Raw genomic sequence first — 24,872 nt, forward strand, 5'->3', positions numbered from 1 at the left:
CTGCTCCGGGTACCTCCCTGGCGGTTAATATAAGCTACAGCTGTGGCATTGTCGGATTGGATCCTGATGGGGTGACCTACGAGGAGATGGTGGAAACTCCGTAGAGCGAGTCTGATCGCTCGTATCTCCAAAATGTTGATGGGGAGACGTGACTCTCGGGTTGACCAACGACCCTGTGTGGACGAAAGACCGCTCCCCATCCGAGAAGACTTGCGTCGGTGGTTACTACCAACCATCTTACTGGGAGAAAAGACCTCCCTTGATTCAGGGAGGACCTCAGTGTCCACCACCTGAGGGCTTGCCTGACCCACAGGGACAGAAGGATCCGACGGTCCAGGGAGAACGGGTTCTTGTCCCAAGCTAACAGCAACGCACGTTGTAAGGGACGGAGATGAAACTGTGCAAATGGAACTGCTTCCATCGCAGCCACCATCTTTCCGAGAACTCTCATGCTGAAACGAATGCAGTGAGAAGCTGGTCGGGAAAGAGTCTGCACTGCCTGTTGTAAGGCTTGGGTCTTTTCTGGAGGGAGAATGACCAACCCATGGGAAGTGTCCAAGATCATTCCACCCCAGGCGCGAAAGTGTATTTACTGTTATCTCCACGGATTCCTCGCAGGCTGGAAGGGACGGACCCTTGATGAGCAGGTAGTCCAGATTCGGGGAGTAGTGGTGTTACCGTGAGTGGAGAATGGCCATGACAGCCGCCATGAGCTTGGTAAAGACCCTGGGGCAGTGGCGAGTCTGAAGGGCAAGGCAACGAACTGGAAGTGATCCTCGTGAATTGCAAAACGCAGGAACTGCTGGTGGGACGGGCAGATCGGAATGTGAAGGTAAGCGTCCTTGATGTCGATGGATGCTAGGAACTCTCCTTTTTCCATGGAAGCGACAACTGATCGGAGAGATTCCATTGGAATCGCCGTACCCTGACAAACTGATTTAACAGTTTGAGATCCAGAATGGGTCGCATCGTCCCGTCCTTCTTTGGAACCACAAAAAGGTTTGAATAAAATCCTCTGAACCTTTCGTGATGAGGGACCGGAATGATGACTCCGTCCCTTAAGAGAGCCTGAACAGCCCGAAGGAAGGCTCTTGTCTTTCCCTTGGGGGTAGAGGAGGGGAAAAAACGAGTTGGAGAGGGAGAGGAAAAATCTATCCTGTATCCGGAGGACACCAGCTCCCTGACCCACTTGTCGTGGACCACCGCGAGCCAGGTGTGGCTGAAGGAAAGTAGGCGACCGCCTACTCTGTCGGTGTCCGCCGGATACCGCAACAAGTCATTGGGTAGATCTATGAGATCTGGCTCCTCTAGATCCCGAAGCCCTAGGCCTGGGTTTCCAAGAGCGGTTAGGTCTGTGTGAGACCTGAGAGCCTCTGTATCCACGAGGGGACGGACCTGATAGGGAAGAGAAGGACCAGCCGGAATTGTTGCGAAAAGATCGAAAGCGCGTCGGCTGTTGGTTGCGAAACGGCCGAACAGCCTTTCGTTGAGGAAGGAATTTACTTTTTCCCCCGGTAGCATCAGAAATGAGCTGATCCAGTTTCTCTCCAAAAAGACGACCCGTTTGAAAGGGGAGAGAAGTCAGCGATATTTTAGATGTGGCATCCGCCCGCCAGTCGCGGAGCCATAGGGCTCTTCTAATGGAGATCGCATTAGCGGCAGTTTGAGCAGCCAATTGGCGGCATCAAAAGAGGCGTCCACTAAAAAGTCCGCTGCGTGAATTATCTGCCTGGTGACCGCGGTTGCCTCCAGAGGAAGATTGGTGCCCTGGATCAGTTGGGGGATTCTGAGGGGCTGACGTGTCAGATTCGAATTCAGAGTCGTGCTTGCTGAGAACTCCAGGAGAGGGAGCGCGAGAGACAGGAGTCGCAGATGCTGAGGCGCGAACGGGACTAGGGGACGCGTCATGGGTCCGCTTTCTAGAGACCTGACCATCCCTTGAATGAGTACGGCCCCCGGCCGACGCCAGAGCTTTCCTGGGGGGAGGTTTTAAGGACGCCTTCTGACTTAAAGAGTCCTCCCGGAAGGAGAATATAGTCTGGGTCAGAGACTCCACCAACCGTGACAGGGACGCAGCCCACTCAGGGGTACTAAACGCAGGAGGCCCGTCAGCAGCGGCGGCGAGGGGCGCAGTCCGTGCTTGACGGATTAGTCTGTGCACTGGGTGAGGCAGACTTGCAAGTGGTACACACGGTAAAAACGCAGTGTGCTTTTTAGCAGCCCGTTTAGCCTCCTTAGATTGAGACATAGCGCTCCTGAAAGGGTTAACCCCAGTCTTTCTGCAGCTGCAGGGAATGTGCCGGGAAGGGGTTAAGCTTTAATCTGAGGGCAGATGCAGCTAACCCAGTCCTGTGCTGTGTCCCCCGGGAGGAATAGCGGTGGCCCTGCGGTGTCACCTGGTATCCGGCAGAATGCTCGCCTCACAGCTCGTGTCCAGAGCAGGCTGGGGTAAAAAGACATGGCCCTCGACATTAGAATTGCATGTTTTGTCAGGGATGAGGCGCCAAGATGAGGGGGCGGCAATAATAGCGTGGGCGGCGCTATTCAAATTGCAGCCTAGTAGGCCGGAAAAGCCGGGGGCTAAATTTTTGAGCCTACCCGCGGTAGGCACCCCAGGGGGCGGGGCGGCGCTATTGAAATTGCGGCCTAGCAGGTCGGGGACTAAATTTTTCGGGCTACCCATGGTAGCGCCGACGGGGGGGGGGGGGCTGCGATGGGGGGCCGGTGCACCGCCGCTGACGCCAAGTCAGCGCTTCTCCCGGGGGCCAGGAACCGACCCCATACCTCAACTCCAGTGCTCAGCGCTGTCCAGGCCATCCATGCAGGCTCTCATCCTCCTGGGCTGATGTAGCAGAGCTGGAGAAGTTCTTAAAGGGGCATGCTCAATCGATCCTCCCTATGGTAGGTGGATGGAGAGCTATGGGGCTGATTCAGGGCCTTCGGAAGCACTGTCCAGTCTTATCCATTCCATGCGCCTGCCCTTATATCCGTGGATTACCGGAACTTTCGCCATTATTGTCAGAGGAATCAGCCCGAAACGTCGCAGGAAAGTGTACGGGGAGGTATACGCCGCGTGCTTGCCTGTTGTTGGTTCGGGGGAGAGCAGGCCGTAGAAAGGAACCGTCGCCCCCTTCACTCCGCTAATTAAAAAATAAAAATTTACAGAAAATTCAAAAATAAAATAAAAACGGTGGGGTCTGAAACCAGACCCAAGTGCCTCCTACAGACACTAAGCATGAACTGGAGATATCTCATCCAGCGAGAGGGTGTACACTGCAGGGGAGGAGTTAACTTTTTTCTGGTTTACTTAGTGTCCTCCTAGTGGCAAGCAGCATAACACCCACTATCTCTGTGTCCCCCAATGAGGCGTAGGAGAAAAACCTGTTCTTTAAAGGGATTGTCCGGGACCTTTATCATGATGGACTACTCTTCGGCTACATCATCAATATCTGATCGGCGGGGATGCGACACCAAGTTAACCCGTCAATTAGCTGTTCCCGAATGTGCTGAGAGACGCACAGCACTGCTCTGTCAGCTGCATAGCGGCCGTGTATTGGACATCCAAATTAACAGGGGGCAGATGTGCAGAACCCAGTCACAGACATCATACCATTGAAGGAGCTGAGCAGCTCTGCAACTCCCATTGCTGCCAGAACCAAGATCAGCTGATCGGCGGAGGGTAATGTGTCGCACACCCACCGATCAGATGTAGAAGACTTATGGATATAATAGTCTGGGAGAACACTTGGGAAAGGAGACTTAAGCTGTAGCCAGAGAATCGGAATTTCTAATCTTTTTAAAACATACTTTGAAATTATGGAAACCATAGGTCTTGGTGTTGCACCTGCAACATGGACACTAAGGCTGCGTTCACACGTGGCGATTTTCCGCAAAGTAAGCGGATCATGTGCGGATAGTACCCAGGGCCTGGAGGAGGGGAGACTCTCCTCCATGCCCTGGGTACCATAATCCTGTAAAAAATAGAATAAAAATAAAAAATAGTGATATACTCACCCTCCGGCGGCCCCCAAAATCCTTTCCGCCTTTCACCACGCTCCCGGCATCTTCCGATCCCAGTAATGCTTTGTGAGAATGACCGCGATGATGTCGCGCTCTCGCGAGCGTGACGTCATTCGTGTCCTTCGCGCAAAGCATTACTGGGACCAGAAGATGCCGGGAGCGCCGCAGAGCAGATCCGGGGCTGTCGGAAGGTGAGAATAACAATATTTTTTATTTTTTTTAACATCCTACCTATCACATTACAAGTGATGCTAATCACTTGGAATGCTCAAGCATTCCGCAAGCGAAAAACGCATGCAAATTCGCATGCGTTTTACCCGCAGCAGGAGAGTGCGGAAATGGTGCGGAAATTTTCGCAACATTTCTGCAACGTGGGTACATAGCCTAAAAGGTGGCCAAGTAGCACCACATGTTTTACAGCAGGGTAACGTACTACTCTTACCATGTCCCAGGAGGATTTTAGCCAAGAAGAACATAATTTGCAGTCTTTCAAATTTGCAATACTAAAGGATATCCAATCTCAAGAGATGATCATTTAATGAATGAACACATTACTTTTCGTACTGATATGTGTACAAAATGAAGGTCAGTCTAAAAAAAAAAAAAAGGGGGGGCAATTCATCCTATTAGATAAATTATTAGAAAGGTCAGAATGGACTCCAATGTGAGCTTATATTCTTGGTGATGTCCACCCCCCATAGACAACAGGTCCTCATAAATGGCAGCCTGCTGCGGCTCCATGTTATTACATGACGCTCTGGGGGATCTTCTACTGGACATCTCAGTAGGATAGGTCAACATGCTCTCATCAGTGGGGGCCTGGCCACAATCCCCAACCTCTAGAATTAGACATATACCCTCCAATATTTTAGGCTCAATGTCCCCTTCATAGTGCCAGCCACATATGACCTATACAACGATATAGTACCCACTAGATGAAAGGATCGCAAGCGTGGATGCACGTCCATACATGTCCCACATATAGAAACGCACCAACACATTCACCGCACAAATGGATGCTCTCTTACATCAGTTCTCCAAGCTCAGACCCTCTGAACTCCCAATCATAATAATGACAGACCTCTGAATCCCTCAGTGAATGCAGTGAAAACTAACAGCCCTCCGCCTGTAAGAACAGTGACAGCGGCATAATCAAGTGAAACACTAGGGTTTATACTGAAGGTGACCTGTTCACATCTGCAATCCTTGTTTGTTCTTGTTCTCCATCACAGGAGAATAACAGAAATGAGAGCAGTACCAGATCCGTTTCACGATAACATAGCAGTAGTGCCCGATGGACTTCACTGACTAATGTGGCCACTTGGACACTGGAAATTGACTACACATGTCGGGCATTTCTCGCCGGATACTAACATTTTTATTAGGGTTTTCAATTTCTTTCCCGATTTTTTGTCCTAAGGGTGAAGGAAGCTGAAATGACACGACTGTGCAGTCCCACCAGAAATCCACTGTGAGCAGATCAGAAGTAATAGTGATCTAGTGCCTGCTGGCTTCTAGATGTCTTCTAGCTGTGATCGGGCAGCAGAGGATTGCTGGGTGGTTACACATCATGTCCTCCTCCTTGTCGCTTCAGAGGGCCTGAGCAGACACGTCAGCCCTCTTTTTATTCTGCCTCCCGAATAATAGCTGCTCGTGGGTAGTTAAACCTCTACAAGGTGCTATTGCAACCTCTAAATATGGCCACTTCATGCTTGTATAAAACTGGCCTATGACAACCATCCTGAACTACAGTTGTATGTCTACGGGAAGAAACATCTTTAGATCTTGCTGCACTTATTCATTCCATGGCAGTAACCGGTCATCCCACAACCAAGAAGGCCACTGAGAAAGTCAAGAGGAAAAAAATCAGTCTTCACAGATGCAAATTTGGAAAGGAGATCTCGCTAGAAATTCATAGTCTTAATCTTTGGAAAAGAATTCTTCCAATCACTGAAAACAAGATCATCCCACCCACATATGCCTAGTCGTACCTGTGTGGGAGGTTGGCGTGAGTGGAGTGGGTGGCGTTACTTCCTGAGTCCCTCTTAGTCTTCCGGAGGCAGTAGAGGGCAAGCCACGGGCTGCAGGATTCCTTGTATGTCTGAGGCGCTCTTCTCGCTCTCTTCTCTCGCGCTCTGCATCCTCAGCAGCGCGACTTGCACCCTAGTGGTGAAATAAAATAACTGCAGTCACGTCAGCAGCAATATAAACTGTGTTCCAAATTATTATGCAAAAAGAGTTTAGGAGTGATAAGGTTAGAATTTTTTTGTTTGTCATTTAAACTCATTGATGGTGATGTGTGTCAGGGCTCTTTATATCACTGAAAGCAATTGCAGATACCTGTGCAAATTAGTTTGGCAGGTGTGTCCAAATAAAGGCAAGACTACTTAAGAAGGCTGTTCAACATTATTAAGCAGCCTACATTTTTTTGCCAAAATGGGAAAGATGTGTCGGCTGCTGAGAAGCAACAAATTGTGGAGTATTTAGGTCAAGGCATGACTACAATCAACATTGCCAAAGACACTTCATCGTGATCATCGCACAATCAAGAAGTATGTAGCTGATTCCCAGCACACACGTGTGCTGCTGATAAGGAAAAATTGAGGACTCTTTCCAACAGGCAATTGCGTCAGGTTAAAAGATCAGCTGCAAAAATGCTTTGTTATAGCAGCAGACAAGTTTTTGAAGCTGCTGGTGCCTCCAACGTCCCCCGAACAACAAGATGCAGGGTCCTTCAGAGGTTTGCAGCTGTGCGTAAGCCATCCTGTCGACCACCTCTATCCACTGCACACAAGCAGAAACGGCTCCAGTGGGCCAAACGATACATGAAGACTGACTTCCAAACTGTTTTGTTCACCGATGAGTGCCGTGCAACGCTCGATGGTCCAGATGGATGGAGTGGAGGATGGCTGGTTGATGGACACCCCATGAAAACACGGCTAAGGCGCCAACAAGGAGGAGGTGGAGTAATGTTTTGGGCTGGAATCATGGGGAGAGAGATTGTCGGCCCCTTTAGGATCCCTGAAGGGGTAAAGATGAACTCCATAATCTATGTGGAGTCTCTAAAACAGCACTTCCTGCCATGGTTCAAGAGGAAGAACCGTGCTTTCCGCAGCAAGATCATTTTCATGCATGATAATGCACCGTCTCTTGCTGCAAATAACACATCTGCATCTCTGGCTGCTATGGGCATAAAAGAGGACAAACTTATGGTGTGGCCACCATCTTCCCCTGACCTCAACCCCATTGAGAACCTCTGGAGCATCATCAAAAGGAGTGTCTATGATGGCAGGAGGCAGTTCACATCTAAGCAACAGCTCTGGGAGGGTATTCTGTCCACATGCAAAACAACTGAAGCACAAACCATCCAAAAACTGACAAATTCAATGGACGAGAGAGTTCAGAAGCTTCTTTCGAACAAGGGGTCCTATGTGCAAATGTAACATCACCAAGAATAAAGTTTTGACTTGAAAACGGTTTGATTTCATTTTGTAATAATCTTATAATTTCACAATTAACCATTTTTTTTCTTCAAAATAAAAAGGTTGAAATCTCTGCTGTGCATAATAATTTGGAACATGCATTTTGAGTGTTTCTTATTTTTAAAAATATACTGTTTTCATAGGCAGTTTGTTCAAAAACATTGCAATTATACTAGAATATTAGATGACTGGAAAATAACAATAACTGCAATTCATATAGGTAATTTAGAGAAAATATGAGGAAATATTTTTTGCATAATAATTTGGAACACAGGGTAATCCATGCCATACCTGGTGCAAAGAAAAAAGGGTCTGCTGATTGTGTTACATGCTTCTATACCATTTACCTTGGCTAGTATACGTGGCACCAAACCACATCTGATATTATTGTAGGCTACCCTAAACCTTTATACGCTGCATTTTTTACAGCGTTAATCGTTTTCTTTTTACAAACAGCTGCTAAGAGTCTTAAATAACAGGAGTAATAATTACTATTTAATGGAGACAAAACCCAAGAAAAAAAACAAAGCGAGCATATACCCTAGTGCAAGTAAATAAAAATCGGGGGCATAGTTAATGCAATTTTCATCAAAAAAGTATAAAAGCCATCCCACTGCGACAGGTTAGGACCGTCCCCCAATGGGTACACCATGCCGCAGTGGGATGACTTTTTTTTTTTTTTTTAAATCAAAATAGCATTAACCAAGTAACCCATGTTATTTACATGTACTATTACCATTTACTTGCTGTAAAGTATTTGCTCATTTTGTTTTTCTTGGATTTTGTTTTTTAATGAAACCCAAAAAATTATTTTTGTCCCCATGCATCTAAGTAACAAAAAAAAGGTACCCAAAACCATGTTCAGCTCATTAAACCCTTTAAAAGGTTTTTTTTTTTTTTTTTTTAAATGGAAAACACCTTATCCCAAGGTGTAGGTTGTCTTAATCCCTTAGGGCCCCTTTACACTTAGCGATGCACCAGCGATCCCCACGATATGGCGCGGTCAGGATCGCTGGTGCATCGCTAAATGGTCGCTAGTGAGCTGCCACACAGGCAGATCTCACTAGCGACGCAGCAATGCTCGGCGGTCGCTCTTAGCTTTCAGACGCGGCGAGTGTGACAGTCTTCCGCCTGCGTCCATGGCTCGCTCGTCGGCGCCAGCAGGAAGCAGACGATGAGAAATGGAGCAGGCCGATCTCGCGCGATCACCGATAACCAGCGGGTGAGCCAGTCGTAAGTATCACATGTAGCGATATCACTAGCAATATCGCTGCTGCGTCACAAAATCGATGACGCTTTAGCGATATTGCTAGCGATATCGCTATGTGTGAAAGAGCCAATTTGGTGCTTAATGACGAGGTCAATTTTTACAATTCTGACCACTGTCACTTTATGATGCTATAAGCTCTGGAACGCTTCAACGGATCCCACTGATTCTGACATTGTTTTTCGTGACATATTGTACTTCATGTTAGTGGTAAAATTTCTTTGATTGCGTTTAATTATGAAAAAAAACCGGACATTTGGCAAAAATTTAGAAAAGTTTGCAATTTTCAAACTTTTTATTTTTGTACTCTTAAATCAGAGTTAATAAATAACATTTCCCACATGTCTACTTTACATCAGCACAATTTTGTAAACTTTTTTTTTTGTTAGGACATTATAAGGGTAAAAAGTTGACCAGTGATTCCTCATTTTTCCAACAAAATTTACAAAGCCATTTTTTTTAGGGACCACCTCACATTTGAAGTGAGATTGGGGGGGTGGGGGGGGATATGACAGAAAATACCCAAAAGTGACACCATTCTAAAAACTGCACCCCTCAAGGTGCACAAAACCACATTCAAGAAGTTTATTAACCCTTCAGGTGCTTCACAAAACTGAAGCAATATGGAAGGAAAAAATGAACATTTTACTTTTTTTCACAAAAAATATACTTTGGAACCAACCTTTTCCATTTTCACAAGGGTATCAGGAGAAAATGGACAAGCCAATGGGGGAATGCCAATGTTTGGGCGCATGGCAGGGCTCAGAAGCGAGGGAGCACGGCTTGACTTTTTGAACACAATCGTCTGGAATCAATGGCGGGCGACATGTCGCGTTTGGAGACCCCCTGATGTACCTAAACAGTGGAACCCCCCAATTCTAACTCCAACCCCAACACACCCCAATCCTAGCTATAACCCCAACTATAGCTCCAACACTCACTGAAAAATGGAAATAAATACATTTTTTAATTTTACTATTTTTACCTAACTAAGGGGGTGAGATAAAGGGGGGATGATTTACTATATTTTTTATTTTGATCAATGTGAACAAAATAAAAAAGCAATTTTTCTATTTTTTCAAGGAAATTTAGATTTTTTTTTTTTTTTTTTTAAAGGGACCTACACAGTTTTGACGTGACTTTGGGGGGGCTACAAATTGGAAAACCCATAAAAGTGAAACCATTTTAAAGACCGCACCACTCAACATATTCACAACTGCTGTCAGGTCGTTAATTAACCCTTCAGGTGCTTTTCAGGAACGAACGCAAAGTGCAATGACCAATTAAATAGATTTTTACCACAGAAATGTTGCCCACATCTGAACAGGCCTCTATAGCTGGCAGACTGTAATGGCATTACTTGCCCTTAGACTCATGTAACGATGGAGCCACCGTGCTTTGTTAACCATATAGATGCAATTATCAATGTTGATAGCAGTATCTAAAAGGGTTGAAAATCTATGGTCGGTGATCCTGTGCTGTTTTCTTGGTATACTCTGTTGCTTCCTCCCCTGCCCAGGAGCTGTGGTATGATCAGACTATGTTCCTGCACGGATAGACACAGCCATTACACAGTACACAGCAGGGACACATTTATGCGATTATATCAGCACAGGAACATTTTATTTAACACAAACTGAATGTATTAATCCCAGATTTATTGTATGAAGCAGGGCTGTGGAGTCAGTCATGGAGTCTGTGTCCATTTTGGTGGAGTCCAGTGCTGTGAAGTCGTGAATCAGGATTCAGGGTAATTGAGGAGTGGGAGGTTTGGCTTATCAATTCCACAGCCCTGGAATATAGAGTAGTTTGTTTGTGGGAAAAACCCGTTGAATGGGAAGCCCAGCCTCCTAGAAAACTCATATACTGGAATATACTGGAATACTGCCACCTGATGATGAGGATAATGATTGGATCTCTGGAGTATCAGACTGGATATAAGACAGCCGACGCCCTATCCTGGTGCTGGTGATTCAGTCTGCATCTCAGGTCTTGGACTTCAGCTCTGTTCCAGTTTTCTCAAGCTAAGTGTTTCTGCTAATGTTCACACTTGCTTTTGTTGGTCTATTCAGTTTTTTGTGTGGTCAGCCAGCCCCGGCTGGGGCTGTGCTGAATTTCCACTCTTATTTATCTGTATTTGCCAATTTGCCTTTTTTTGTCCCTTATTAGATTGGCCTCTTTTTGCTCTGTCTCAGAATATTTCAGAGTGCTGATATAGAGGGAGAAGTCTAGTGACTTCAGGGTTAATTTTGCTATCAGAAGTGTTTATTTTTGTAGGGTTTTTGGCAGATTGCAGACAGTGTCTTTCCTTTCCTGTCCTTTCTAGTTAGTTTGGCCCCATCGTTTGCTCAGCCTATTTTCCTGCCTGTGTTTGTGTTTTCTTCTTGTTTCACCGTCAATACATGTGTGGGGGCTGTCTTTCCTTTGGGGTCTGCTCTGGGGCAGTTAGTTTTCCCCTTTTCTTGCTTTAGGCTTATGTAGTCCTCCGGTTGTGACGAGGCGTCTAAATTCATTGTAGGTATGCTCCACGACTGCTGCTAGTTGTGTGGTTAGGATCAGGGATCTGCATAGTTACCAACCTCTCTGGTTTTCTGAGACTTAGCTTGTGTTGTTTTTTCTCCTCGGTGACCCATTCATAACAGGGGACACAGAGACCGTGGGTGTTATGCTGCTGGCCACTAGGAGGACACTAAGTAAACATAGAAAAAAGTTAACTCCTCCCCTGCAGTATACAACCTCTCGCTGGCTGGGAATTCCCCAGTTCGGTGAAAAAAGCAGTAGGAGCATTAAACGAATGACAATAATCATAACTCTGTCAAACCTAAAAATGCTACAGTGAGCCAATAGGCCAAACAGGGTGGGTGCTGTGTCCCCCAATGAATGGCTCGGAGAAAAGAATTTTACAGTGAGTACAGAAAAATCCCTATTTCTCCTATGCCTCATTGGGGGACACAGAGACCGTGGGACGTCCTAAAGCAGTCCCTGGGTGGGGGCAATACTTCTGCTAATACCCCATGTACCACTGAGTTAACACCGTGGTACTGCCAATTGCTGGCTGTGTCTGTCGAGAGCTGCATCCGCAGAAGCCTGAGAATGAATTAGGCAATGTTTGTAAAGGTACGCAAGCTGGACCAAGTCGCAGCCTCGCGGAGAGGCCTGAGAATGAATTTCGTAATTTCTTGTAAAAAGTATTGAGACTGGACAAAGTCGCAGCCTTGCAGACCTGGTCTGCCGAGGCCTGGTGCCGAATGGGCGAAGAGGCGCCCACTGATCGGGTAGAGTGCGTCTTAATCCCACAGAAAATTCAAAAATAAAATAAAAACGGTGGGGTCTGAAACCTGGCCCAAGTGCCTCCTACAGACACTAAGCAAGAACTGGGGAATTCCCAGCCAGCGAGAGGATGTATACTGCAGGAGGGGAGGAGTTAACTTTTCTCTGTGTTTACTTAGTGTCCTCCTAGTGGCCAGCAGCATAACACCCACTGTCTGTGTCCCCCAATGAGGTGTAGGAGAAAAAAAAAAAAAAAAGAGCATGAACCGCACAGCCAAAAATCATACATTGATACAATGCCTCTCAGCAAAAATATATAAAACTGAACATGAGGTTCTACATTTAACATTCTGATCAGAATGTATGAAGCCCACTACCATGTCACAGCAAGTCTCGTAGTGGGTGCCCATCGCCCACACTGAGCGGAGCCGCACGCTGACCACCGCCACAGCAGACAGCCCGGTATCTCCAGACCGCGCAGCTTCAACAGCACAAATCCACAGCAACAATGGTCGCCACACAGCACCAACACCAAATGAAAGGAGTCCCCATCGCCCCCATGGCGTGGAGCCGCACGCCGACCACCGCCACAATGGAAATGCACCACCAGAGCAGACAGCCAGGCATCCCCAGACCGCGCAGCTCCAACAGCACAAAACCACAGCAACAACGGCTGCCACACAGCACCAACACCAAATGAAATGAGTCCCCATCGCCCCCATGGAGCGGAGCCGCATGCCGACCACTGCCCCACAGCGGAAATGCATCACCAGAGCAGATAGCCCGGTGGAGATACCAAATGTGTATACCTTTTATTTTTTACATAAAAATACGAATTGATGGGTATAATATTTTAATTTTATCATTTTTTTTTAGGTTTTAAATATTTTTTTTTTTTTTTACTCAGTCCCTCTGTGACACTTAAACTCTACCACTCTCTGCTTGCTGGTATAATGCAATACAATGCACCAGGATTGCAATGCTTTATACCTGTCAGTACTGCACTGGCACAAGCCTCTTATACCATGCTGTGAGCATGGTCTAACAGGCTTTGTAAAGCTGGGTGACACGGGGATCGTCATGATGACCCCAGGATGTAATCACGATGATCGGGCCCTCGCGATGACAATCATCGATGATGATCATCATCGAATCATCGATGATGATACAGCCCCCTCACTTTTCCAACCTCCTAAATGTTGAGATCGATCAAGGTGTTTAGGGGATTAGACAGCCGGGGGAAGTGAGGGCACCTGCGTGGCTGAGAGAGCCGAGTCTCCGCTATCATGTAAGCCGAACTCCTGGTCGCTATTGTGCGGGCACAGCTCCTGTAGCCGCACAATCGACATGATGTACACATACGTCAAATATGGGTACGACAGAGATCGTGAAGGAGTTAGAAATTATTTCAGTGCTCAAGAAAGGAGGGACTTTCAAATTTTATAGCTTACAGGTTGTTACCTTTGTTACTGGCCGCCCTGGATTCAGCCACTTCTCCCATGCTGTAGAGGCAAAGCAGCCTCAGCTAGTAGATTGGGAGAGAGGTCAGTTAGTTCAGAGGTGCAACCATACTACTATACTCTGAACTGTAAATCTTTAAAGCAGGAAGCCTGGCAGCAGTGCACTCCTGAACAACCCCTTTCAGGGGTTAAGAATGTCAAAAACAAAAATATACAAGAAACGGAACAAAGTGATAGAGGGCTGTCCGCTTCCATTGGTAAGTAAAAAAGATGGGTATATTAGGCATCTTCAATTCCTTGTGGCGACAGAGAGAAGAGAAGTAGAAAGTGTCTTATAGAGCTTTACTTACAAACTTCAGCATGTTCCAATCAAACACATAGTCATAGGAGAACCCTTGACGGTGGAAGAGATTTCTGAATAGCTGCCGTAAGTATGAGTAGTCGGGCTTATCATCAAAGCGTAGAGACCGACAGAAGTTCAGGTAGGTGGCAAACTCCGCTAAAAAGGAGAAAAAAAATTATAAAATTACCATCATTTAGAAACTAGGAGAACAGCATCCTGACATTACTACGATACAGTAAAGAGGAGAATTGAGCCACATTTTCCACGATGGAGTGTACATATAATTTAACTAAAAATTCAAGGTGCCTGCAAATATCAGATCGATACAGGATCGGAGAGGGAAATCTGCAGTAAAAGCGAAGGTTCTGAAGATTTACAAGCAACAAGCAGGTCAGCAAGGCTGGAGGAATGCTGGGGATTACCAGGTGATTCTGGCCATCTTGGACTATCCTTTTAACAGTCTGAAGCTTGGCACTTTTTAAGAATACCTAATACATTTTTATGAGCAGCCATCATGGGTTACAGAATTACATAAATGAAAGCACTGGCACATGAGCATGTGGTAGATGTGATATCTGCACCACGTTTTCAATTTTGTGCAGATTTTTTACCGGACAGTAAAGCAATTTTGAAAACCTCATTTACTTGTAATGCACTGTAAAATTGCTGCACATTTGCAATGTAAAATCCGGATTACAAATCCACGTCATGTGAACATGGCCTAACTATGCCCTCTTAATGTGGTAATATTAAAAGGATGGTCTTGTTATGTCACAACCATAAAGGTCAACTAAAGGAACAGAGGTTTTTGATTATTAATCCTTGACTAGGGCACGGAGTCTCCTTACTTACATGGATAGCTTTTACACAGGAGCTCTATGGGTGTAGACATCTTCTTCTCACTTATGCGCTCGTACTTTTGTCGTTTGGTGGCTGCCTTCAGTCCTTGCCATGGCAGTGAACCCAGATTGAAATACATCAGTACGTAACCCAATGACTCCAGATCATCCCGGCGAGATTGCTCTGTAGGGACAGATAAAAATTTAGATTAAAAAATAACTGCAAGGTATGAAGTACAGATCTCCAGGCACTTGCATGACACTGGCTTCAGAGCTGATGTGACTATGCTGAGTGAGTGCTGAGGCTGGAGCAGGAGTAGAGTATAAGCTTTTTATTTTACACTGGGCTTCCCATTTCTGTGTTTTTTATTGCCCTCTTTGCTAGTTTCAAGTAATGAACATACAGTGTGCGCATTGAAATACTTACTGGTTGTCGTCCTCTGCCGTTTCCAGCACTGTGCTATGGTCCCTCTCCATCACCATGTTGCAGCAGTTTTTCTTGCAGGATCACACAGTGGACCATTATTTCCATTCATAATGTAAATTGATAAGAGCCTTAAGGTACTGTCACACTTAGCGATGTACCAGCGATATGACGCGGTCAGGATCGCTGGTACATCGCTAAGTGGTCGCTAGTGAGCTGCCACACAGGCAGATCTCACCAGCGACATCGCAGGGGTTGGGGGTCGCTACTTACCTGTCAGACGAGGCAATCCTGACATCCTTCCGCCCGTGTCCACGTGTCGCTTGTCGGCGCCACAGGAAGCACCGCAGGAAGCTGACGAGAAATGGACCAGGACGTTCTCGCGCGATCAGCGATAACCAGCGGGGGAGCGGGTCGTAGGTAAGTATCAGACAGCGATATCGCTAGCAATATCGCTATAACGTCACAAGTTATAGCGATATCGCTTAGTGTGACAGTACCTTTAGTCTCCCAGACTTACATTGAGAAAGTGACTTTTTATCCACACACAAAACTCTTGTGTAATCTAGCTGGTCAGACCTCATCTGGAATACTGTGTCCAGTTCTGGGCAGCACATTTTTTTTTTTTTTTTAAAAAAAGGACACTGAAAAACTGGACCAAGCTCAGAGAAAAGTGACCAGGATGGTGAGCGGACTGCAAACTATGTCCTACAAGCAAGGGTTAAAGGATCTGGGAATGTCTAGCTTACAAAAAAAGAAGACTAAGAGTAGACTTAATAGCAGTCTACAAATATCTGAAGGGCTGTCACATTGTAGAGGGATCATCATTATCCTCAATTGCACATGGAAACACGGGATGTAATGGAAAGAAAGTGAAAGGGAGAAGATACAGATTAGATATTAGAAAAACATTTTGGACAGTGAGGGAGCTCAATGAATGGAACAGGCTGCCTCGAGAGGTGGCGAGTTCTCCTTCAATGGAAGTTTTCAAACAGAGGCTGGACAGACATCTGTCTGGGATGATTTAGTGAATCCTGCATTGAGCAGAGTGTTGGACCAGATGACCCAGGAGCTCCCTTCCAACTCTACCATTCTATGATGAAGAGGGTTTGGAGCCTAACTGGAAACGGAAGACGACAGTGACTTGTAAGTATTTTAATGCACACACTGGACATGCATTACTGATAGCTAACAAATGGTGAAATACAAAATATTAAGTGCTGGAGTGGTACTTCAAGAAATGGTTGTTCACGTAGAGGACAAGCTTTTAAATCTGTTATTCCACGAACAATTGTCATATAGTCACATACTGACGGGATCAGTGGGGTCTCAAGTGGCTAGATCCAGACAAAGAATAAGAGTTCCAAAGTGCATTGAGAATAAAGTGGTAGTGCACACACATGCTCATGGCTGCCATAAGCAGTGAAGAGCAGTTGTCATGCATGCCCACAAGAAAACACAGGTCCTTCATTGTTCTGCACACTGGTTTGTCTCATAATTTTTACTGCAAAATGAATACTGTAGAAAAATATTTTTTTTTTCCCCCTCACCATTTCATTGTATGGTAAATAATGTCATTCAAAACCACACCTTATCCCACAAAAAACAACCTTCATATGGCGGTCCATTTATGAACAAACAAGTAATGCTCATGGAAGGTGGGGAAGAATAAGCAAAAACCACAAAAAAGCTTACCTATTCCCAGGTGAGTGTTTATGGATGCATAGCGGGCAGTTCCAGTCAGGTTCTTGTTTTCGCGGTAGGGAATATGCTGGTGTGTTCTGGCATCGCGATACTTCTTTGCAAGTCCAAAATCAATTATGTAGACCAGGTTTCCTTTCTTACCAAGGCCCATGAGGAAATTATCTGGCTTCACATCACGATGGATGAAGTTTTTGGAATGGATGTATTCAATGCGACTAATCTGGTAAAAAAAAAATAAAATAAGAAGAGGGTGAGAATGAACCTTGTATCACGGAACGAAAAATCGCAGCAAACAAATAATTTCTCTTACTACAGACTTTCTTTATAGAGTAGTCTAAAGGGGCATACTCCTCCATCCTTACATTAAAGAAGTATCTTATCTCCAAGATCCTATACCATTTTTTAGTAGGTGTAATAATAATCATAATATTAGTAATTACCTCCAATTAGAATTGAAGTATAGTTTTTCTGATTCGCCATGTCTCTTTCCTCATGTGCAGGCATTGCAGGACCTTAAGCATCCATGGTTACGACAACTAGCTAAACTGTCACTATATTAGTGGTCGTAACTTTGGATACACAAGATCCTGCAATGCCTGCATATGAGCAAATCAGAAAAACTATACTACATTACTAATTGGAGGTATTTTCTAAGATGATTATACCTACTACATGTTGAGACAGGGTCTTGGAGATGGGAATACCTCCTTTAAGTTTCTCTCCTAGACTTCGGACACGATTCTTTAAGGCATTTGACAGTTTTCTGGCGTAAGAGACACCTTGAAATGTCACAACATTTTAGTGGCTTGGCATTTTTATGTCAGTTTCGCCAAGCTACACTAAACTGGTGCCTTATTCATCAAAATCTACACCAGAAAAGTATAATAGTCCTTTACAGAAGTAACATTTCTGACAGTGGCACAAAGCTCTTACAAAAAGCGCTGAATTCATTAATCATTAACTATCATGCAGTTTAAATGAATTAGGTGTACCTTACTCCACAGGCACCTTCATTATAACTCACGTGCGAAACACTAGCCGTAATAAATACAGGCCTTTTGTTTCTGGGACACTAGCCGTAATAAATACAGGTCTTTGTTTCTGGGACAGGAAGCTGCAGTTGTCAATCATATTAGTTCTCATATGGAAGGAAATTTGCCACTCCAACCTTTGCACTATTCTCCCTAGCAGGCACACTGTGCGAAGACATTCTTGGTTGCAAAATGTGGACTATGACCTGGCATTAGTGACCTTATTGTGTCCTCGAAGAATTGCCAGACAGACCAGAGCTAAAGTATGCAACGCTGCTAAGTGTAGCTCGATTGAGGCCACTAACTTGTCTCCCATAAATATAACCCTATAGCTCAAGCTTCAATACAGCTAAAAAGGGAGAAAAACCGACTGAGACTCTTAAAATAATGAACGCTACATATACATTTTTAATGAAACAAAAAATAGGGATTTTTGTGTACACACCATAAAATCCTTTTCTTCGAGCCACTCATTGGGGGACACAGACCATGGGTGTTCTGCTGCTGCCGCCACTAGGAGGCTGACACTAAGTTGATACAGAAAAAGTTAGCTCCTCCTCTGCAGTATACACCCTCATGCTGGCTCCAAGAGAACCAGTTCAGTGTCCCCCAATGAGTGGCTTGGAGAAAACAATTTTACAGTGAGTACACAAAAATCCCTATTTCTCCTTCACCTCATTGGGAGACACAGACCATGGGACTTCCCAAAGCAGTCCATGGGTGGGGAACAACATAACAGATCAAACCCCATGTACCAACTGACTAAAGATGCGCTACCACCGCTTGCAGAATATGTTTGCCAAGGGCCGCATGTACGGAAGTCTGAATGTAAATAATGTAGTGCTTCGAGAATATGTGCAGGCTGGACAAAGTCGTAGCCTTGCAGACCTGTTCTGCCGACGCCTCATGCCGAATGGCTCAAGAAGCACCCACCGACTGAGTAGAGTATACATTAAACCCCACTGGTATAGGCTTGCCTCTGATGCGGTAGGACTCCTGAATAGCTGAGCAAATTCATTTGGCTATTATGGCCCTGAAGCAGCTAAACCCTTCCTGACCCTCATGAAGCACGAATTGGACGTCCGACTTACAGAAGGGCGCCGTCCTCGAGATGTACCCCTTCAGAGAGCACTCACTACATCCAGGTTGTGAAGAGCTCCTTAAACCCGATGCACTAGTGCTGGACAAAAAATGGGAAGGACAACGTTGTTGTTAAGGTGGAAAGACGAAATCACCTTGGGCAAAAGAATGGAGACGATTTGAGGACCACCTTGTCCTAGTGGAAAATCAGGAAAAAAGCTTGACAGGAGAGCGGCTAGCTCCAAAACTTGCCTGATAGACGTCATTGCGACAAGAAATGTGACTTACCAAATCTGAACTGTCAGCGAGACGTCCTGCAACGGTTTCAAAGACATCTCCTGCAGAGCACCCAGGACCAAGTTAATGTCCCAGGCCTCTAACGGCATTCTATAGGGGAGGCGACATGGGAGACTCCCTGAATAAAATTCCTCACTTGCCGTTTGGAAGCAATCCTGCGCTGGAATAAAACGGATAAGACCGAGATCTGGCCTTTGATGGAGCTGAGTGCCCAACCTGATTGCAGACCAGTCTAGAGAAATTAAAAATGGAGAGAACAGAGAAGATATGAGGAAGACGCCCACGGTCCCTGCACCATGTGAAAAAAGTTTTCAGGTGCGGTGATGTATATGAGCACATGCAGGCTTCCGAGCACTAATCATGGTGGAAAAAACCTGATGAGAGAAACCAGCTTGAGTTAGAACCCAGGTTTCAATGGCCAAGCCGTTAACACAAGACCCCGGAGTTCTGGTGGTAAATCAGACCTTGGCAGAGCAGATCAGGACGAGCCCAGCAGTCGCCAGGTGACATTGGCGACGATCCGCACTAACGCTGCATACCACGCCTGGCGTGGCCAATCTCGGGCGACTAGGATTACTGGAACCCCTTCCGCCTTGATCTTCCTGAAGACTCTCAGAAGGAAAGGAAGCGAGGGAAACACGTACGGGAGACGAAACTGATGCCACAGAGTAACCAGTGCCTCCAGCCCGATGGCCTTTGGATCCCGAGACAGAGCTATGGAGTTGGATAATTTGGTGTTCAATCTTGAAGCCATCAGATCCACATCTGGAGACCTGCAGATGAAGTTCCCACTATGCCGAGGCGAGACCTCGATGGCTGAGAAAATCTGCTGCCAAGTTTACCATATCTGGGATGTGCACTGCTGATGTGCACTGCTGAAAATACCAAGTGGTTCCTCTCTGACCATTGGAGAATGTGGGTTACATCGCTTATGGCCGCCCTGCTACGGGTACCCCTGTGATGATGGATATATGCGACAGCCATGGCTTTGTCCTATTGAATTCGGATGGGGTGACCTGCCAGGAGATAATGGAAACTGCTGCAGGGCTATCCTGATTGCTCGGATTTCTCAGACATTGATCGGGAAGCTAGACTTCCGAGTTGACCAGCGCCCCTGAGCAGTGTGGTGTCGAAAGACTGCTCCCCCGCCAAGGAGACTGGCAGCGGTAGTCACGACTAGCCAATGAACTGGGAGAAAGGATTTTCCCTTGGAAGAGAGAAGACCTTGCCTGATCCGCCGGGGCAGCGGCTCCGGCAGTCGAGGGAGAACGGGTTCCTGTCCCAAGCTGTCAGAAGAGCATGTTGCAGGGGACGGAGATGCAGTTGAGCAAAGGAGATGGCTTCCATTGTTGCCACCATTTTTACCAATGCATTCAAGGCAAACCAGATGGAATGACGGGATGAGTGGAAAAGTCTTGAGGGAGAATCACCAACCCTCCGTGGTGTCAAGGGCAATTCCTAAACGGGATATCCCACTGGGCTGGAACGGGGGAAGACTTGCTTACGTTTCTCAACGAGCTTAAGCGTGAAAGAGTATCTCAAGTGATACGAACGCAGTTAGCACAGGCCTGAAAGGACTGACCCTTGATTAGATGGTCGTCTAAGTAGGGTAGAACGACGATGCCTCGAGAGTGCAAGATGGACATGACGACAGCCATGACCTTCGAGAGCACTGTGGGAACGGTAGCAAGGCTGAAGAGTAAGGCCGTGAACTGAAAATGCTGTTCGGGAATGGTGAAGTTCAGGAATGTATAGCGAGGGGGAGAAAAAAAAAATAAAGATATCGGAATATGGCGTTAAGCATCCAGAACGCTAGAAACGCCCCTCTTCCGGCACTGCAGATGGATTTGAGTAGAACCCCTTGAGCCTTTTGTTTTCTTGGACTGGAACAATGATTCAGTCTTAATGCAGTGAATCTATGGTGTTGAGGTTAAACCAATCTTGTATCCGGAAGACACCAGGTCTCTGACCAATTCGTTGTGAACGACGGAAAAACCAACCCTGACAAAACAGAAGTAGGCGGCCGCTAACGCCAGTAGTTATTGGGCGAAAAAACTCTGGGACTAGATCCGTTAGATCTAGACTGTTTGGGTCGACCGTTCCACTGCTGGCTGGGCCTAAAGGAGATCTGGGCTCCTTTGTCCCTGTGTGGGGAACGCCTAGATCTGGAAGAGGTAGTGATAGTGGACCAGCCTGGATTAGTGCGAAAGGACCGAAACCAGATTTGTTGTTGACGCCGAAAAGGATGTTTAAGCCTTGCTGGAGAAAAGATTTGCTCCTTCCTCCCGTAGCATCAGAAATAAGCTGAACCAGCTTCATCTAATATATAAAGCTCAATGTGTGTGTGTGTGTGTGTGTGTGTGTGTGTGTGTGTGTGTGTGTGTGTGTGTGTGTGTGTGTGTGTGTGTGTATGTATGTATGTGTATGTCCAGGATTGGCATCTGCACCGTTGCAGCTACAGCCACAAAATTTTGCAGTGTCACACGTCTGGACCCCGAGAGCGTCATAGGCTATGTTGTGAGGTGAGATTTTAACCCCGCGCGTTCCAATTCACCAAACAATTTTGCACCTAGGTACATAATGGGGAAAAAGTGTATGTCTGTATATGTGTGTGGATGTCTGGGATTGCCATGTGCACCGTCGCAGCTACAGCCACAAAATTTTCCACAGTCACAAGTGTGGACTCCGAGAACGTCATAGGCTATGTTGGGAGGCGAAATTTTAATCCCGCGTGTTCCAATTCACCAAACAATTTCGCCTATTATTCTTATCATTTCTATGGTGTTTTCGTCCTTCTGTAAAGCTGGAAATAACAGTTTATTACCGTGCCAACACAGACCACCCTCTGACACAGACTGCAGGGGGAGCCCAGTATCACACAGGATAGGACTAGATACACGGCTCAGCAGTCAGTATCACACAGGAGAGGATTAGACACATGGCTCAGCAGTCAGTATCACACAGGATAGGATTAGATACACAGCTCAGCACACAGTATCACACAGAATAGTATTAGATAGACGGCTCAGCAGACAGTATCCAATCCTATTCTGTGTGATACACGGCTCAGCAGTCAGTATCACACAGAATAGGATTAGATACACAGCTCAGCAGAAAGTATCAGACAGGAGAGGATTAGGTACACAGCTCAGCAGAAATTATCACTCAGGATAGGGTTAGATACACAGCTCAGAAACAGGATGTGCAAAAGGAGAGTACATTTTCATTCCAAGAATTCCACTCATTCCATCTGATTTGTTTTTTGATTTTAAATGCCTCCAATTTCCAGTTCAACTGCTATTTGCAATGTCCATTAACAATGCTCAGGGACAGTCCTTGAAAGTAGTAGGGATCAATTTGCAATCTCCATGCTTTTCTCATGGTCAAATTTACGTGGTCTGTTCAAGAGTTGGAACTGCCAAAAATCTGTTCATCTTTGCACCGAAAGGAAAAACCAAAGATGTAGTTTAGCAAAAGGCTCTTGAATGAGTTAAAAATAAAATACTATCAATACTTGGGTAATCGTTTAGTTAATTTGTGTTGCAAATCTGTAGTGTTGAATACATGGTGTGAAATGTTTTTATGTGCAATATAATCATTATAATTTGTCATAACTAACCACAGTTGGTTACTATGCCCAAGCAATGCTGGGCTCTTCAGCTAGTTGTAAATAAATGGCCACTCTGGTAAGGAAGAGATGTCAGACTTTTTGCATGCAGAGTCGCTTCCCATTCTCAGCCATAATGCCCTTCTGATCGTGATGGCATTTGCTGCTGATTAAAAGAGGCGTCCAGGAGACCATTGCTTTAGGTACCCACACCGCAGTAAACGATGGATAGAGTGCTGAACCCAAGGCCTCAAAGACAGAGCGAGACAGATTCTCTGACGGGCCGTGGGACTTTTGCTTTTAGATCCATCTGGCCGGGATAGAAGGTTTATGGATGCCGGACCAGATACTGGCGGGTCTACAGCAGGACATTCAATCTGACATTTCAGATCAGCTGAAAAAGGGGTACCTCTGAAGAAGCTTCCTGTGAGGTGTTTATCAGGTCGCTCTCAGTGCTGGTTAACAACTTCTGGGACAGAACGGGAATGCCCATCAACCTTCAGCGTTTTGTTCGCTGCAAATCTCTGGTGAGGGAAAGAGAGACAGAGCTCACAGACGCCAAGGCACATGATTGCTCAGGTAACATATTACAGATCCATTTCTAGACGCCTGTACGTTTCTAGAATACTTGCAGACCCTGCTAGCCGACGGCTCCCATGTAGGAGAGGATCCATTTATATCAGTCCTGCGAACGCTCCGATCCACAGAGGGATTTAATCTCTTTGGCCAGAGAAGCCACGGATCGCTACAGTGACAAAGCCCATTCAGGGGGATTAAATACACTGGGATCGGTGGGGGGCTCCTGAGCGAATTTGGGGTCACAGGCTTTGCGGTATGAAGACTGAAATAGTCTTATTAGACTCTCTGGACTGGGACACGGAAACTCCATGTTATGTGTGCTGCTGAAGTGAGCACTGTATTCCTAGCAGACTGGGTAAAACTGCAGGGGGATATACAGCAGGGGAGAGGGAGCAACGCCTCCTTACCCAGATCCTGTGTCCGGGTAAGTCCTTGTTGGATTAGAACCGTCCCCAGCGCTGAATACCGCCGGGTCCAATGCAGCAGCCGCTTCCGGATGTCAACACGTGTCCGGAAGCAGCATGAAAATGAAAATAGCAGCCGAGATCTGCATGAGCGCTTCTTGTCCTGGACGAGAAGCACCGAAGTAGTGGGCGGAGTCGCCGAAGCACGTCATAGCCGGGGGCTAAATTTTCGGTGCCGGCCGATGCCGAACAGAAGGCCAGATATTCTGCCCCCGCTGCCAGGGGGACCCCAATGCCAGCGCCGCCCCGGACCACCTGCTCAGAGCCCTCCAGCTCCGGCACTTACCCAGAGTAGATGCCGGATGGCAGGTAACGCAGTAGGTCCGGATGCAGTCAGTCATCCTGCTGTCGCTGCTGTTTGGATGGTGCAGGGAATCCTCAATTAACTATCCCTTTAATAGGGAGGTGGAGAGGGACCGTCCGCCTCCTTGCATCATCCGCTTAATAGGGGTGATGCAGTGGGGGCTACACGGACGTCAAAAGGGTGCCTCTGTATATCCAGGGGGTTCAATCCCCTAGGATGGGACAGGGCTGCCTGTCCGGCATTAGGCCTGGCTGCAGAAGAGGATACATGAAGGCGACACTCCATGTGCTCGTTGATGGTGCGGGGAGATCGGTGCCCTTTAAGGGACCCATCGCCCCTAAAAATCAGCCCAGGCATAGCGTCCCACGTCACAGGAGAGGATACGTGGAGGCGACACTCCACGTGCTTGCCTGTTGTTGGTTTGGGGACATCAGAGCCTTGAAAGGATCCGTCGCTTCTTCATCCAAGAAAAAAAAAAAAAAAAAAAAAATTGAAAATTAAAATAAAAAAGGATTTTTGGTCTGAAGACCAGACCCATGTGACTCCTACGGACACTAAGCATGAACTGGTTCTCTTGGAGCCAGCATGAGATTGTATACTGCAGAGGAGGAGCTAACTTTTGTATCAACTTAGTGTCAGCCTCCTAGTGTCAGCTGCATAACACCCATGGTCTGTGTCCCCCAATGAGGCGTAGGAGAAAA

General features: G+C 46.3%; 1 protein-coding gene across 4 annotated transcripts in view; it reads right to left on the reverse strand.

Moving 5' to 3' along the window:
- Positions 1 to 24,872, reverse strand: part of CSNK1D (casein kinase 1 delta) — a 64,873-nt gene that overhangs the window by 25,363 nt on the left and 14,638 nt on the right. For all 4 annotated transcript variants that reach the window (XM_073588152.1, XM_073588153.1, XM_073588151.1 and 1 more), the window contains exons 4-7: positions 16,801 to 17,029; positions 14,695 to 14,865; positions 13,850 to 13,998; positions 6,012 to 6,183 (exon numbers count right to left, since the gene is read on the reverse strand). In XM_073588152.1, the coding sequence (XP_073444253.1) occupies positions 6,012 to 6,183; positions 13,850 to 13,998; positions 14,695 to 14,865; positions 16,801 to 17,029 (721 nt within the window). The remainder of the gene's footprint in view (positions 1 to 6,011; positions 6,184 to 13,849; positions 13,999 to 14,694; positions 14,866 to 16,800; positions 17,030 to 24,872) is intronic.

Source organism: Dendrobates tinctorius, unplaced genomic scaffold, assembly GCF_039654945.1.
Source record: "Dendrobates tinctorius isolate UK_male_01 unplaced genomic scaffold, ASM3965494v1 ptg000103l, whole genome shotgun sequence".
Lineage (NCBI taxonomy): Eukaryota > Metazoa > Chordata > Amphibia > Anura > Dendrobatidae > Dendrobates > Dendrobates tinctorius.